A 17,436-nucleotide genomic window follows, 5' to 3' on the forward strand; every position below is an offset into this window, starting at 1 on the left:
ATGTTAAAGCGACATCCCTACTGGACTTGGGTTATGTCTGATATTTTGCTATTAATATATGCTGCAAATAATGAATACATACAGCATTTTGCACCAGGTGGATAATTAGTATAAATTCCCAGAACTGAAAACTGGCTCATAGGATACATGCATTTTGAATGTCAATAGAAATTGCCCGATTGCCCTTTGTAGAAGCTGAACCCATTTTCATTCTCACCGGTGAGATATGATTTAACTTTTTCCATAATCAGGACCACACAGTGTACTCCAACCTTTATTTCTATCTTACTTAAATTTCATTTCTCTCATTTTGGGGATAAAGTTGAACTTATATTTAAAGCCAATTATATTCCCTTCTGTATGAAGTGTGTTTATATCCTTTGCTCATTGTTCTGCTCATTGTTGATCTTTTTCTTATTGATTTCTGAGTTCTTTTTAAAAAATATTTATTTATTTATTTTTAGGGAGAGGGGAAGGGAGGGAGAAAGAGAGGGAGAGAAACATCATTGTGTGGTTACCTCTAGAACAATCCTTACTGGGGACCTGGCCTGCAAACCCAGGCATGTGCCCTGATGGGGAATCAAACTGGTGACCCTTAGGTTTGCAGTCTGGCACTCAATCCACTGAGCCACAGCAGCCAGGGCTGATTTCTGAGTTCTTTTTATTTTACGAATATTACCCTTCCACATATGAGTTGAAAATAACATTTCCTAATTTGTCATTGCCTTTGACTTTGCAGTAGGTTTTACTCTGCAAAAATGGCTTAGCTTTATGCAGTCACATTTATATTTGTTTTTTTCTGAATTATGTGTGATACATTAGGCACTTTCTACTCGGAATTTTTTTCTTAATTTTTTCATGTCTTTAATACTTTTATTAGCGTGTTCATCCATCTGAAGTTTATTTTGGTTTAAGGTGAAAAGTTTTGGTCCAACTTGATTTTCTTTTTTCTGATAACTCTCATTGGCATAAATTTTGAGTTTTAAAAAATGTCATAGTCCATACTGTCATATATGAAAATAGCTAATACCAATTAAGCCCTATGCATTCTGAATTTTCTGTTAACTTTTATTGCTATGGGGACTCTTCATTTTTGTATGATCAGAAAATAATTATTTACAATGCTTCATAGCTTTTAAATTAAGCTGCAGGGAGCTGCAAATGATACGACGTTGTGGGCCACCTGCTTCGTCGCCCTCCTTAATGTTCCACCCCCTGCCTCATTGCTTCTTGCAAAACACCATCATTTCTTTGTCTCCTGGTGAGCAAAGTGCCACTTGAAAATTTCCATGGAAAAATTTAACAAAACGCTGATGTTGGCTTGCATTTTTATTTGTGAGCAGTTTGCAAATTCATGTAGTTTTGTCAACTCATTGTTTATAACAGTATTACTTGTACTTTTAATGTAGTTTTTTCTTTGAAATGACAGGCATTTCCTAGCTTTACCTGTTGACATTTACTAAAAGTGAATGTCTTATAAGATTTTAGAGAGGGTGGTAAGAGCTCTGTGCCTGAATTATCCAACCAACCTAGGCCAGGTAATTAGTAGATGAGTTGTTTATGGTTTTATGATCTTGGAAAGGAAGCCCCTTTCCGGAAGAAGAGTTCTTCATGGTGGAAGCTACCTTTGGTGAAAGAAGGATGCGATGTGTCTATGTCAATATTTCAGTTGCACAGTTAGTGTTATTTGTTGTAAATACATTTGAAAGTTTTATCAATTATGGTAGCTGTAATATGTAAAATGAAAGAATTGCTGGTGAGATTAATAAATCATATCTTGAGATTTTTAATGACTTTCAGCTGGAATTCTTTGAAAAGAAAAATAGTCCTCCATCGGCAAGATGTTATTGTGAATATCCTTTGACATTTCAATTTATCTAACAAATAAGTAGAAAAGTATAAGTAAGAACAATTAATGAATACATTTTAATAATAGGAAGTGTTTATGGAACACCAAGTAGTAAACTATTTTTAAGAAGTGGTAGTATTTTGAGGAGACATGTATGCTAAGTTGTTTGGCTTGCCTGTTAATGTCCTTTAAAAATTACTGGATTTTCCTCTCTGTCTTTAAACCTAGAGAAGGAGAAGGAATAACAATAATAATGTGTTTATTCTGCTTCCCAGGGATGTTTTGAGAATTCTAAACTAGTACATGTTAGTAAAGATCTACTTTATTATAAACATCTAACTCACTTCTTTGTTTTATGGGAAGAGTATGTCATTGAGGGTGTAGGGTACATTCGATTATTTCCAATTCCTTTTTTCTTCAGTGATTCTTCCTTCCTTTTACACTGCTGGCTTTCAAATATGAAACTCCTGATATGTGGCACAGTGGCCTTGATGATGCTCTTTGTAACCTGTAAAAGTTGTGGTTAAAATCTTTCTGGATTACAGTCATTTAATAGCAAACCTATTTTTCCCCTCAGTGAATTAATTCTGAAATTTGCTTCAGTGCACAAAAGCCTATATCTATATACTTTCACTGACTATTGCAAACCTTTGGGTTTGATTATTTCCACTTAAATGGCTTTTGCTCTTCCTTTGAATCTCAACATTTTTATACTAAGTTGCATTTTCATGAAATTAATGATAGCTAGATTGCAGAGGCAGTTCTGACTCCAGTTGTTCCTTCTGAAGTACGTAATGCATTTGCGGATCTGAAGGCAGCCGCCACACCAAAGAATGCCATACACTTTTATGATTTGTACTCCTCCATACACAGACAAATGTGATGTGTGTGTAAGTATATCAGACATTCGTTAGTGATGATAAAAAATACAAACAGTTCATTCATATTTTTATGTTTCATATGATAATCATTATTCTTAGGTACTACAAATAAAGATATAGGCAATGATAAAAGTGTTAATCAATATTGTTTTTAATAATAACTCTATTCTCAGAATTCTTAAAACAAAAAAATAATAGAATTAGAAGAAATTAAATTCCACGTATATTAGCAGTTCTGGTACATTTTTTAAAAATTAATTTTTTAAAACTTCATGTGACTATAATGTAATTTCACTCTAGGAAAATGAACTATAAAATACCATTTTCATTACACTACAAAAGTCTGTCACATTTTACAATGCTTAAAAACATTTACGATTTAATCATGATATCTGTGATGTCTTATTCAGTAATGTAATCTAAATTACATTTAATCTATTAGGGGTGTTTGCAGGCATAATGACATATTTTAAAAGTTACAAATAGATTAGTGAGCTGCTATAAATAAATCATGTTCTTTCCATTTTTCCCCTTTAGGCAGAGCTCACAGTTTGGAGATGAAAAAACATTTAGTGATTCATCACTGCTGGAAAATCTCCAAAATAATCATGTAAGTGACATAAAATCATTATATTCCAATTAATGAGTAAAAACAAATGAGCATTTCTCTGAATTATCTCCCATGTTTATTTTTTAGTTTTATAACTATTTTAATAGTTTTCTTTTTTATTATTTTTTAATATATTTTATTGATTATGCTATTACAGTTGTCCCATTTTTCTCCCCTTTGTTCCTCTCTGTACTGCACCCCACCTCCTACTCCCATTATCCTCCCTTAGTTCATGTCCATGGGTCGTACATATAAGTTCTTTGGCTTCTCCATTTCCTATACTATTCTTAACTCCCCCTGTCTATTTTGTACCTACCATTTGTGCTTCTTATTCCCTCCAGCTTTGCCCCCATTCTCCCTGCAACCACTGATAACACTCCTTGTGATCTCCGTACGTGTGATTCTGTTCCTGTTCTGGTTGTTTGCTTAGGTTTTTTTTCCTTAGGTCATTTGTTGATAGTTGTGAGTTTGTTGTCACTTTACTGTTCATATTTTTGATCTTCTTTTTCTTAGATAAGTCCCTTTAGCATTTCACATAATAAGGGCTTGGTGATGATGAACTTTAGCTTTACCTTATCTGGGGAAGCACCTTATCTGCCCTTCCATTCTAAATGATAGCTTTGCTGGATACAGTAATCTTGGATGTAGGTTCTTGCCTTTCATGACTTCGAATACTTCTTTCCAGCCCCTTCTTACCTGTAAGGTTTCCTTTGTGAAATCAGCTGATAGTCTTATGGGAACTCCTTTGTAGGTAACTGTCTTCTTTTCTCTTGCTGCTTTTAAAATTCTTTCCTTCTCTTTGATCTTAGGTAATGTAATTATGATGTGCCTTGGTGTGTGCTTCCTTGGGTCCAACTTCTTTGGGACTCTCTGAGCTTCCTGGACTTCAAAACTCTATTGCTATTTTTTTCTTGGTCAACAATGATTCATGATTATTAGTTATTTAGTTTAAATATTATCATTATCAATATTCTATCTTTTCAAAATGTTTTATGTTAAATAATATTAGAACCCTGTTTGAAATGATTCACTGTTAACAATTTCGAAATATCTATGGAAATGAATTACCCCATTAGAATGATAGGCCAGGGAATGTCTATAAAGTAAGAATGGTGGACATCTTTATGAAGTTACTGACACATTAAAATTTCATCAGATCAAGTGATAGGGTTTCCTGGAGGTTAAACCCCAGAACTTGTTCTCACAATTGCTTCAAGCTCAATATGTGAAAACTGGAACTCATACTCATTACCCAAATCATGCTCTCTCTGAAGTGCAGGTGGACCTACCACCCGTGCCCCTGGGTGGAGCTCCAGCAGTGTCTTCATATGGGTGTTTTTGTTGCCCTCTTTTCATAAGAGAGCCCTCAACCATGTATTAGCTGCAGGATCCACAAAACCTAAACCCAGACCTCCTCTTCCCTCTTGTGTTCTCAGGTTTAGCGAGTTACACCATATCCTATCTTACTACTCTTTCTAGGGACTTAAAGTTTGCTTTTGATACGTCCTTCTCCCTCCGTCTCCAGATCAATAGTCACCAAGTCCTTGTCCATACTGACTTCCAGAATATATCCTAAATGTCACCTTCACTTCACTGTCACTTTCACTACCCAAGTGCAGACAACCAGCATCTCCTGCGTGAGTTACCGTAATGCCTCCTAACCACTCTCCTTGTTTCCCTCTTTACTCCCTTTCGGTTCTTGCTGCACAAGACAACTGCGGCGATGCAAGTAGAAATCAAGTCCCATCACTGCCCTGTGGTAAACCATTCGCTGGCTTCCCTATGAACTTAAGAAATTACACAATCTGGCCCCAGCCTAAGTCACGAACCTCACTCGGAGCCACTCTTCCCTCCTTTCTCCTCACATTAGCCTTCCTTTATGCTCTCAAACACGTTTCTTTATTTCCTTTTTTAAGATCTTTCCAGTCATCTTTGCTTCCTGCTTGATGGGGAAAGTCTCTGCTCAGTGTCTCATGAGGCTAAAACCTCATCAGCTCAAATATAACATTATCTCGAAAACAATCACAGACTCACTCAAGTCACATTATGTGCATTTGCACGTTCTCTTCTTTGTAGCCCTTTGTCCCTCTCTAAATGAGCGTTACGTGTATGTTTATCTGTGCTCTGTTCTCCCCCTAAGTCGAAGTTTCACAAGGCAGGGGCCGTGTCTCCGTTGTCTACGACTGTAGCCTGAACGCAGTTTTCTCGAATAATGTTTGATTTCGTTTTGTTATCACTTCTTTTTCGTTTTGTTTTGTTTTCTGTCCAACAGCTAGAGAAATATTTTTATTTTTAATTTGAATGACACTTTTCTTCATCGGAAGCCAGACAGGCAGATGTTGACTTTAAGAGCTCTGGCGTCTTGTCTCCGTACACTCTAAGCTCCTTACAGAACGAATCCACTTTTACGTCTTCCTCCGGCTGTATGAGCCCATTGTGTGTAGGAATTGCTCAGTCATTTCTCTATTTGGTGAAACGAGTCCGGTTAAGGTTGACGCTTTTGGAGAGGGGAGGGACGAGGCAGTACAGAGCAATCCCCTGCCATCATCACCCCAACCCCAAATAGTGAACCGCAGTAGATTGGAATGCCTAAACTTTAAATCCGATCAGGAATTAGAACAGGTAAATGAACATTTTAGAATTTCTCTTCTGTCTTCCGAGTATAGTACTTGACCATATCAACCTTTTTCACTGCACTGTTTCTATTTAATAACACAGAGTTGTCTCATATAAGTGTTTAAAAGTCAATGAAAGAATGTGAGATTGAAAATTTTAGTTTAAAATATATTTTCTTCATAATAGATGTCTTCTAAGCTATAACCTCACACCCACAATGTTTAACAGCTACACTCTTGATAGACATGAAGTAATATTGCTTTCATTAGTGTCAAAATGTTTAAAGGGAGAGGCCTCACGTATGTGTATTTCTCACAGCCAACTGCACCGATAATATGTGAATTTCTGACAATGATGGCAGTTTGTCACACAGCAGTACCAGAGCGAGAAGGCGATAAGATTATTTATCAAGCAGCATCTCCAGGTACAAATGAAGCAATTGCAATGTATTTTTTTCAGTGGAAAATTGTTCTGAAATTTGAGATTGTCAAGAAAAAAATCGATTTAATTTTAAAAAAGTAAAATAACGTACTTATGTTTTTCAATTAGCAACAATTGCGCCTCAGATAAACCTCATTGGCTATATGGTCCTGCCACTACACAAAGCTACTTATGTTTTTTAGTTAAAAAATGTATTTACTAATTAGAAAAGACTTGGTTTTCATATTTAAATATTTCTTTCTATATGTCAAAATATAAAACTTTGAATATGTAATTTTTGGTAGATGACATAATTAGACAGAAATTTGAATAACAAAATTCACAGAAGTGAAAATTACTTTTTTATATGCACATAGTAAGTTTTCCCTTTTTTACAGAAAGCTTAGTCAAAAACTGTTTTTGCACATAAGCGGCCAGGGAAAGGAAGCTCTGTTTGCCTGAATGGCGTGAGTTTCAGGACACTGACTTTGCTTTCCTTTCTGGGAATGATAATCAAGGAGCTTGTTGTGATTGATTGGGATAAGGACAGTTTACACATTTGAAGGGATTCCATAAAATAATTTATTAGCACAGTTAGCAGTATTTAATCTTAGGCTTAATTTTAGACTTGTTCTCAATGTAAAATTGGATATATAATCAATTCAGTTATTGTAAGATTTTAGGAAAGAAGGAACACACTTTGGAGAACTTTGTTATAAGTATTTTAAACTGTATTCTAAGCCAGTATCCGTGACCTTGTAGAGTGTACCGTGTTCCTTATGAGATTGTTACATGTCCTATCGTTGGGATAGAAACTATGTGAATGCACTCTTATCCCACACCCCACCCTCAGCAACAAGGTTTGATGTCATGTGGTGATGACAGTAATATAGGATAAAATAAAGCGTCGACTCATTTATATCCATTTCAATTGAAGTCTCAATTCGTAGTATTAGTTTTTCTGTGATGAACATTTTAGGAGGAAAAACATAAAATGTAAGAAAGCAGTTAGTTGCGTTTCATTCATTTTTGAGAAAAGTTTTCTAGAAAATATACTGGACCAAGGGGTACATGTAAATTTTCCTTCTTGGGTATGAATAACAGTGTGACTTCACCTTCAGAAATATGACTCTGGGGTCTGTCACTATCTCAGGTTCTTCAGATTATTCTACTCATTCCTTTGGCATTGTCATAGAATTTTAAAAGACGGGGGTTTCAAGAACAGGAGCCAGAAAAAAAAAAACAATTTTAGTTCCTTAAAAGTTAAACAGCACGTTGTATTACAGCAGTGTGTTCCTCTTGCACTGGGGACCGTTTTCATCTCACCATGTATTTGCTTTCTCCTGCTTTCCCAAAACAGATGAGGGAGCCTTGGTCAGAGCAGCCAAGCAGTTGAATTTTGTTTTCACTGGACGGACACCTGACTCGGTGATTATAGATTCAGTAAGTTATTTCCCAGTCATTTTTTCATCAAAGTAAACATACACATAGCTTCAAAGATACAATAATACCGAATGGCTCGTAATGAAATCCAGCTTCTCTGCTGCAGTTCCCCTCTGCGGAAGCAACCACTTTCTGCTCTTTAACTCTTCCTTCAGGCATTTGTACATCTCATGTTTTCCAAAAGATACGTGTGATTGATGCTCTATGTTCTGATGCTTCAATTTCAGACATGTCTACTGACTCTGTTTTATTATGTCAAATGAGGAATGAGGATTTATATCTCTGGACCCACCACCATGCCTTCCCAATATTATTATAATTATATTATAATTTTGGGTTAAACAAGTATTCAGATTCAGTTTTTAAAACGGGCAAAAGACTTGAACAAACATTTCTCAAAAGAAGATACATGAATGGCCCATGTACACATGAAAAACAGAGTTAGTCATCAGGGAAATGCAAATTAAAACCACAAAGAGGTACCACTACATGCCACCGAAAGACTAAAATTACAAACATTGCACCAACCGTTAATGGGAATATAGAGCAACTGGAGCACCCAGGTATTGCTAGGAGACATGTAACATGATGTAATCCCTTTGGGAAAACTTTTAGGGTTTTCTAATACAGGTAAGCTTGCACCTGGCCCAGCAATTGTACTCGTAGTTAACCAGGAAACATTAGAGCTTAGGTCCACAAAACAAATGTGTAATGGAATGCTCGTAGCAGCTTTCTTCCCGGTAGCCGGAAACTGGAAGCAAACCAAACGTCCATGCATAGGACAGTGAGTAAACGGACTGTGATATACTCATCCAATAGAGTATCTAAATGAGAAAAAGGAATGAGTTATTGATTCATCAGTAGTTTGGATACGTCTCAGAAACGTTCTGTTGAACAGACAAAAGAAAGCAGGCACAGAAGAGCGCCTACTCTAATTTCATTCATATGCAGCTCGAGATCATGCAAAAGTGATTTGTGGTGATAGAATTCTGAAGAGTGGTTGCCTCAGGGTCAGGGAGCAGATTGATGGGAAAAGGGCGCAAAGAAATTTACGGGGTGATGAGAATATTCTACATTGTGATTGGGACGGTGATCTCACCAAGTATACCTTTGTCAGGCTATACAATTTTCCTTGACCATTTAAGGAATATGTACTTTATTGTACATACATTATATCTCACTAAAGAATCATTATTTAGTGTTTATATGATTAATGCCTATAGTAATATTCATAGCTGAACATTGTTGTATGCAGTGATTATTTTCTTATTTTAATTTTGTTTCCTGACATAAAATTATTTCCTGAAGATAATTTTCTTTACTTTTTAAAGATAATTCCTGTATTCTTTCAATTCCTTCATTTATTCTACCTATTAGTAATTGTCTCCATACCTTAGTACACCCTTATCCGCTAATCTGTAGTCAGCAATTGTATTTGTGAGACATCCTTCTTGAAGTCCTCTGCTCAACTTGGTCTGGGCCAGTTTCATTGTAAGGTGTGCTTCTCTGGCATTTGAACTTCCTTTAGATTTTCTCAGGTTTAGTACTATTTCCTGAATCTCACATCTTCTTTCTTAGTGAGCTCCCTTGTTTTGGTGGAGCACCTGTTTTGTGAGTTTTGTCTGGTTAAAAAGTTGTCACAGAAGCAGAGGACACGGCAGTGACAGCCGTCAGCAGACCCAGCTCCTGACCCTCAGGCTCTGCCATATCCTGGTTGACAGTTCACACAGTCTTCACATTTGTCACACAGGAATCCCTGTCCTGTCTTCCTGGGGACTTCCTTTACCTTCATCCTGTGTTAGATCTTGTTTCCTAAATCCCACGTCTTCCTGGTTCTTGGTTTACTCTTTTGTTTTGTGGAGCACATTCGTCAGTGGCTTCCTGAGAAATGGTGCACGGGGAATTATTCATTAGTCCATTTGCTAGTCCTTTCAAGTCTAAACATTTTTTGCCCTACCATTGTACTTAACAGTTGATAGTCTGGCTGAAAATAGAATTCCAGGGCGGAAATCATTTTCCTTAAGCATTTTGATTGCTTTACTATCTTCTGGCTTCCAGGACACCTAACTGAGAAAAAAGAGCCCATTCTGATTCCACATCTTCTGTGACTTGCCCCTCACCCCCTGTCTGGAAGGTTGACAGATCTTCTTTGTCCTCAGAGTTTTGAAATTTTATGATCGTGTGCCTCCATGGGAATATTTTCACCCAGTGTACTGAGCACTGGGTAAACCCTTTTCCGTTTGGAAATTGATGTGCTGTCCTGCAGTTCTGGGAAATTTTCTTGAATGATTACAGTTCCCTTCCCTCTTTTTGCTCTGCTCTCTCCTTAGAATTCTTGAATTGATCTTTAAACTTTTCTCTCCAACTTTTCATGTCTTTGCCTTTTCATTCTACTTTTTGGAAGTTTTCCTCAGCTTTGTCTTCCTACCCTTCTATTGAGATTTTTTATTTTTGCGCTCATGTTTTTGACTTCCAGACTTCTGTGTGTCCTTTCAATATTTCTTATTTCCTGGTATCCTGTTTTTGTTTTATGCATGTCATACTGTGTTACTTCTCTGAGAGGAGTAATGATTGGTTTTTTTGAAGTTTTTATTTTTAATGAAATTTACATAAAAATAATAAATTTACAAACATAACAATTTAATTAAACAGTAGTTTTTACGAGAATATGAAATGGGAGTATATGTAAACTATCACAGTGTCAGTATTTTTTTTTCTTTTGCGGTAATTATCATTTTGGAAAAAGCGTACTTCGCCAAAAATCAAACACTGACTTTTAAATGTTCTTTCTCAAAGTTTCTCATTTCCTACTTGGGAGAAACGAGCCTTGTGTGTGGTAAATGATAGACTATACTAGGTCTCTGACAAGAACTGCAAGGTGTAGAATGTAAGGCCAACCCTCTCGTATGCCCCCAAAGAGCAGCACACAAGCTATAAACAGCAATCACAAAAACGTAGGAATGGCTACAAGCAAGCTTATTGTTTGCAACGTGCTTCGTGGATCCCATTGAAAAGCATATACTCACTAATGCAGCAATATTTTCAAGGGCATAAAACTGCAAACAGTTTTCTGCCATCAGGAAGCCACAGCAGTGCAGCTACAATGACAGAACAGAAAGTGTCCCCTATGAAGCATGTGGCCCCCTAATGGTCTGTCGACCACTAGTCTCTTGTTGAAACCAAGTGAAGAGGCCCCCAGGGCATGCTCTCCAGCCCCACCCACCCACCCACGCCCATCAGGAGACCCAGAACCTGAAACTCCATGGGCCACCGCCAAGTTGTGCTTTTGAATTCTCTTTCCTCCAAATTGCTTCGATCCATTTGTTTTGGGTGTCTGTGTTTCATGTCAACAAGCTTTCCTTAGATGTCTATTCATCTTTGGGATTCTCTTGGTTAAGAATGAGGAACTTGCTCTGATCCGTGTGGCTCAATTGATTCGATTCCCAGTTGGGGCGCCTGCCAGAGGCAACCAATTAGTCTTTCTCTCTTAACATCAATGTTTCTCTCCCTGCCTTTCTCCCTCCCTTCTCCTCTAAAAATAAATAAATGGAATCTAAAAAAAAAAAAAGGAATGAAGAACTTGGAAGCTGATGTGGCAATTCTGAGAATACGAGGGTGCTAACAATGAGCTGCACGGTGGGAGCTCTACTGGGATTAGTTTGGGTAGTTGTGATGTCTGTACCTTTCGGTCTTTTCTTGGGCTTGTTGGATTCCCCAGAGAGTAACCTTCCAATTTCTTCCTGGAAGGATCTGGCTGCCACAATGGAGGGAGCTGAGCAGATTGGGGCACTGAGACCCAGCATTTAGCATCACTATAATGATCCCATATCGCCAACTGAAAAATAGTCAACTTCTGGACAAATGAGCCTCTGTTTTACCCCTGGTCTTCCACCAATGTGCATGAAGGGCCAGTGCAGAGAGCTGCTTTTCAAGTAGCTCCTACCCAGTGCTCCCCATTTTAGGCCCCTCCTTCTACCTCACAATTCTGGATCTATCTGGTATTTCACCTCCTTATGCCTTTAAGGATGGTGTGGTGCAAATCGGCTTGGCTTTCAGCTTTCCCACGGTTACTATAGCATTTGACCTTCTTATGTCCGCTAAGTAAGATTCCACTCATTGATCTCTTTCAAGTGTTGGGTGCTATTGTCTCTTTTCTTATTGTCTCTTTCCTGCCCTTACAAGGCACTTTATTTTTAAGTGTTTGCTGTCATTTTAGTGGGGCTTTGGGAAGGATGAAAATTAAATGTGAATAAATGTCCAGGTTTCCATCTTAACCTGAAAGTTAGTAAGTTCAATAAAAAGAGATTTCAAAAAGGACGATTTGTTGGTATTGACATTTATTTTACATTAAAATTCCATGGCTGCCCTGAGCGGAAGGTTGCTGGTTGGATTCCCGGTCAGGACACACGTCTGGGATACCTGTTCCGTCCCCATTCTGGACGCATCTGAGGGGCAACTGACCAACGGTTCTCTCTCACATTGATGGGCCACCCCCTCTCTTTCTGCCTCCTTTCCCCTCTTCTAAAAATAAATATATAAAATCTTTAAAATTTTTTCATGACTAAGATTTACTTCAAGAAGCCAAAGATATTTGCACCTTTATGTAATCACGTATTCCTTTTCCTCACAGCTGGGGCAAGAGGAAAGATACGAGTTGCTCAATGTGCTGGAGTTCACCAGGTAAGACGTCGGCTCTGTGGTTTGTGTGTGTGAGATAAATTTCCGTCTGTTGTTACTGGTTCCCCTTAAATACGTAAGAAAGTAGCTTTCTTTTATTTAACTAAATTTATGTAGACAAAATGTTAATTTAAAATCTTCAGTACAGTTTTTAATTTTCATAGTAGATAAATCAGAAACAGCTTCCTTCAGAATGCTGCAAGATACGATTCCTGAAGACCCTGTGAAACTGTGTTTCAACATGTCTGTCTGCGTCCCAGCCGTAGGGTATAGGACCAGGGGTCGTACAGCTAATGGTCTGGAAACACTGTTGTACTTGGAAGGGCCAAGATTTATGTGGAGTGGAGATGAATCAGAGTTAGGAACCCCCCCTTCTAATTACGTGCTCATTATATCTAATTGTCTTTGGGATTCTGGAAACCATATCTGTCTCTCTGTTAGCTATAAAACCAGTTACTATGTGGTAGGAAAGAGCAGAAAGTAAAGAGATTATTCTACTCAGTTTATTTCTTTTAAGCCAAATAACAGAGGCCTTCTGTTATAACCAGTGGTATCTATGTGAGTGTTAGACATTTTATTCCCACATGACTATGTAGTTTCCCAACTGACCTACATTCTTCGGGCAAATAGGCTGCAGACAGGAAGGTCTCTGAAGTTTGCTTCACCATTCACAAGACACTTCAAAGTTTCTTTAAGGCCCCGGGCAGGGAGCAATGCTGCTGTTCAGGTGAAATAAGTGTCCACCTTTTTCCTGAGCTCACTCCTTCCTCAGGCACACAGGTACACGGACTAGAAAAGGTCTTTCCTTCTCTCTGCCAACTTCGGTTGCTGTGTTGGTTGAGAGTGACCACATGCCAGTGGTTAGTATCAAAAGTAATGGGCCCTGTCTAATTTATTATTTGAGCATTGTTTTCTTGACTCAAATGTACTGAAAGGCTCAAGGGAAAATGCATGAGAACTTGGATGAGCAGCTGTAACAGAGCATTCCTAGAGTGGGTCCTCCATGTCTTTTCCTGTTCATGTCAAAGTGACTAGTGACTACTGTTCCTAAGCCTCCTTGTACTATATCTATAAAGTACTATAAATAGGATATCAATTAGCATGTGGATGTGTCTCTTTATTAACCTGTACTGAGAAGCCCTATGCTAAGTGTAAGTGCCAAGGAGAAAAATATAGCATGGTCAGGAGTCTAAGCTTTTTCAAAGTGCCGTGATGGGGGCGGGCTTCAGGGTGAGAGTGAAAAAAGTGAGCAAGATGGTATTAAAACAGGCTGTGAAAGACATTAATGGTTTAGACTAGGATGGCAGTAGTGAAAATAAAGTGAAGTTGATAGAATCCGCATGCCTTGAGGGATGTCAGGGGCACTGGGGATGGATTGGATATGGAAGGAGAAAGGAGGGAGGGGTAAGCGCCTCCGCATGAATAGCTGGGTCGATAGAGGTACTGTTTACACAGATGGAAGACATGGGATTAGGTACAGATGTGGAGGATGAGATGCTTGAATGGAGTTTTAGATGCCTGTGAGACACAGAAAGGAGGGGTCAGGATAGGCAGTTGGGTACAGTGGCCTGGATGAAATACACGTTCTGTAGTCACGGGCCTGTAAATGGTACCTAAAGCCATGAAGATGGGTTGGGTCTCCTGGATATAAAGTACAGAGCGAGGGAGACAAGAAAGGCTGAGGATTGAGCCGTGAGTAACTCTAACTTTTAAGGGTTGATTAGAAGAAGAGGAATTGGCAAAGAGACTGCTTTGTGGTAAGAGTAGAGAAAAATGACACAGAGCCCAGAGAAGAGGATGATTTCGGGGAGACAGTGGTCCTCTGGGTCGGAAACTGCTGCAGAGTCGGGTAAGAGGAAGGCTGAAAGCGGGTGTCGGCTTGAGCCATTCCGGGCAGGGGTGAGGAGCGAGGGCAGTGGGAAGGGGAGGAAGGGAGATAGGTGAAGACAGTGTGTCTAGCAGTTCTGTTAAGAAGTTGAGCTGTGGAAAGGGGATGCAGTTCAATTGGGGGGGTCTGTCTGGGGGAGGTTTGTAGGGAGAGAATCGACCACGTTTAAATATTGATGAGAAGAATCTGTCCTAGAAGGAGAGGATGAAGATTGAGGAGACGACGCCATAACCTCAGGAGTGAGGCCACGAAGAAAGTGGGGTGCGAGGAGGCTCACACCACAATGGAAAGGAAGGTCCCTGATAGGAAAAGAAGCATTTCCTCCATTGTTTCAAAAAAGACAGAGAGGAGGGTGCACAGTACATAAATGTGTGGGTGGGTTTTAATGGCCGAGAGAATAGGGCTTTCCTGTCTGGGGCTTTCTTCAAGGTGAAGTGCAAAAATTCAAAGGCTCTGGAGTGACGAGGGTGCACTGGAGACTTGGAGGATGGAGAAGGTGCTCGTGGTGCTGCAGAGGGGAGAACAGGCTTGTCAGAAAGATCTAGCGGGTTACTGGGCCGTGCGGAGCCATTGACTCTGGTGTCGTGTATTTACTAATCGCTGTGGCTGGGTGGCTTGTCTCCAGCAATGTCCGCGTACTCTGCTGTACCACAGAAAGGGTCCCATTCACCCAGGAGTTGGGGGTTTTGCCAAGAGAGGAGAAAAAGTTGATGAGTTTGGGACTGTGTCATAAAAGCTGGATTAAGAAAGACATAGAGCAAGAAGGGCTGAGATAAAAGAAAATCTTACCTCTTGAGACAGCATGGGACCTGCAGGGTATTACACTAAGTAAAGTAAGCCAGTCAGATAAAGACACATAAAATATGATTCCACTTACATGTGAAATCTAATGAACAAAATAAACTAACAAACAAAATAGAAACAGACTCACAGATGCATATAACAGACTGACAGCTGTCAGAAGGGGAGGGGAGGGAATTACGAGGAAAAAAAGAAAGGAAAATACCTCACAGACAACAGTAGGTGCTCACCAGAGGGGGCAGGGGTGGGGGAGGCAGGCGAGTGGAAAATGGGATAAATGGTGGTGGAAGGAGCCTGGGGTGGTGAACACACAATACAACATAGAGATGATATATGACAGAATTGTACCCCTGAAACATATAATTTTGTTAACTAATATCACCCCAATAAATTCAATAAATAAAAAAAGAAGGGCTGAGACGGAATACGCAGATGCCATGACAAAGGGCCCAGGCAGATATTTTCCTAACGAACAGGGAAGGAGATCAGAGGAGATCAGAGTGACACAGCCAGTCGCCACTTCACAATCGGGATGTGCTCTGAAAGCGCCTCAGTGGCGATTTCATCTCCGTGCGAGTGCTCAGGGCCGGTGAAGAGCGAAACAGCGCGAGATTAAATCAAGCACAAGAGAAAATGACCGGTCAAGGGACGCAGCAAACACGGGATGGAGGAGCCTGCCGCTGGTGTGACACCTCCTGTGGTTTACAACAAACGCTTTTAGCGAGGAGAAAGAGTGCGCTCTGAAATGACTATGAAGGGTAGACCGTGGCAAACACATACACACGGCCTTCTGCTCTCACGATGCAGCATTCTGCACCCAACACAATCGCACGCGCTGCACTTTCCTACTGGCGGCGCGGTCGGTGTGTGCACACCAGCATCACCACGAGCACGTGAGCGGCGCACTGCGGCACTGGGATGGATTCAGAGGGCGTGGGAATGTTCCGCTCCGTGGTAATCTTGCGGGGCCACCTTTATCTGTGCGGCCCGTCATTGACCAAAACATCGCTGTGCAGTGGAAATGCAGGAGGGGTAAGAGGAGACTAAGTGCTTCTAGGCACTTCTGAGAGAAAGCCCTGACTGTGTGCCAGCACACCGCATCTCCCTGCTGCTTTATGTTGGACCTGTCCCAGTTTTTTAGCGACAGAGCATTCGAAGGCAACACAAATAGATACAGGCCCTTGAGAAGTCCTTTTCCCCGTTCATTTTTGGAGAGAAGGCCTTGACACGCTCGGTTCCAAATGAGGCCCAGTCTACCCAGTGCTGGGCCCGTTTGTTCTGTTCAGTGTTATTCGCTGTCTTTTTGCTAATACTTTGAAAATGTTGCATATTTGACTAACGGTTTTTCCTAAACTGCTTATATCACCAATACAATGTTAAAATGTTTGTGCTCATTAGCTTAGCTTTGTGATGTCAATTGCGTTTTTTACACGATGGCAGTGGCTCACTAGTAATTATTGAAAATCAGTAGTTGTGAATGTTTAAGTCAGTTATAAAGTGCTAGTGTTTGCCTTTATGTGTGATGGGGCATGAACTTAAAATTGGTCATCATTTCTGATTTTAATAACAGCTGTAACGGGCAATGCATCCTAAAACATTCTGGCTTCGGTGTTTTTTAAATCTGAACACACTGAGCCAGCACCCTCCCCCACCCTGGTGGGTACTACCTCCTCAGGTCTCTAGGGGCCGTTTGATAGATCATTCCTCCAGGGCAGCAGATGGCACCGCGGCGCCTTAAAACCATAAAGTAACTCTCAGGGGTGCCCGACTGCACACGCAGGGGACGGTTTGTATGTGTGGAAGGACAGGGTCCGTAATTTGGTTGAATTTATTTGTTCAGTGTGAGCATTAAAATATGTGAGGCATAGCAAACACACAGATGCATATTCTTGGTACGACGACACCTTATGGAAAACCTTTTCCTTTCAGCGCGAGGAAAAGAATGTCGGTGATTGTTCGCACCCCGTCCGGGAAGTTACGACTTTACTGCAAAGGAGCTGTAAGTTTTTATTTTTGTCTTGTGCGGTTTTGATTTATGATGGTTTATAATGTGTATGTGAAGCATTCTGCTATGGAAATGTAACACAGATGTTTAGCATGAAGTTGCTGACATCCACTTTTGTTCGTGTTTTATTGTAATAGTGTTTGGCCTCTCCTGGTGAAATGTGGAATTCTTTCTGGATAGATTCGGTGTTTGAAAAAGTTTGGCCTAGGTTATTTAAATCATTTAATTTTGATACATAATACTGGA

The 17,436-nt window shown here is 39.8% G+C and overlaps 1 protein-coding gene and 1 pseudogene across 7 annotated transcripts in view; one reads left to right on the forward strand and one right to left on the reverse strand.

Annotated features, from left to right (window-relative positions):
* Positions 1–17,436, forward strand: part of ATP8A1 (ATPase phospholipid transporting 8A1) — a 211,340-nt gene that overhangs the window by 88,178 nt on the left and 105,726 nt on the right. For all 7 annotated transcript variants that reach the window (XM_071221301.1, XM_024573893.3, XM_024573897.3 and 4 more), the window contains 5 exons: positions 3,268–3,340; positions 6,275–6,380; positions 7,737–7,819; positions 12,450–12,499; positions 17,115–17,184. In XM_071221301.1, coding sequence (XP_071077402.1) covers positions 3,268–3,340; positions 6,275–6,380; positions 7,737–7,819; positions 12,450–12,499; positions 17,115–17,184 — 382 coding nt within the window. The remainder of the gene's footprint in view (positions 1–3,267; positions 3,341–6,274; positions 6,381–7,736; positions 7,820–12,449; positions 12,500–17,114; positions 17,185–17,436) is intronic.
* On the reverse strand, positions 6,435–6,564 carry LOC139440883 (U4 spliceosomal RNA; annotated as a pseudogene).

The sequence above is a fragment of the Desmodus rotundus genome, chromosome 4 (genome assembly GCF_022682495.2).
Source record: "Desmodus rotundus isolate HL8 chromosome 4, HLdesRot8A.1, whole genome shotgun sequence".
Lineage (NCBI taxonomy): Eukaryota > Metazoa > Chordata > Mammalia > Chiroptera > Phyllostomidae > Desmodus > Desmodus rotundus.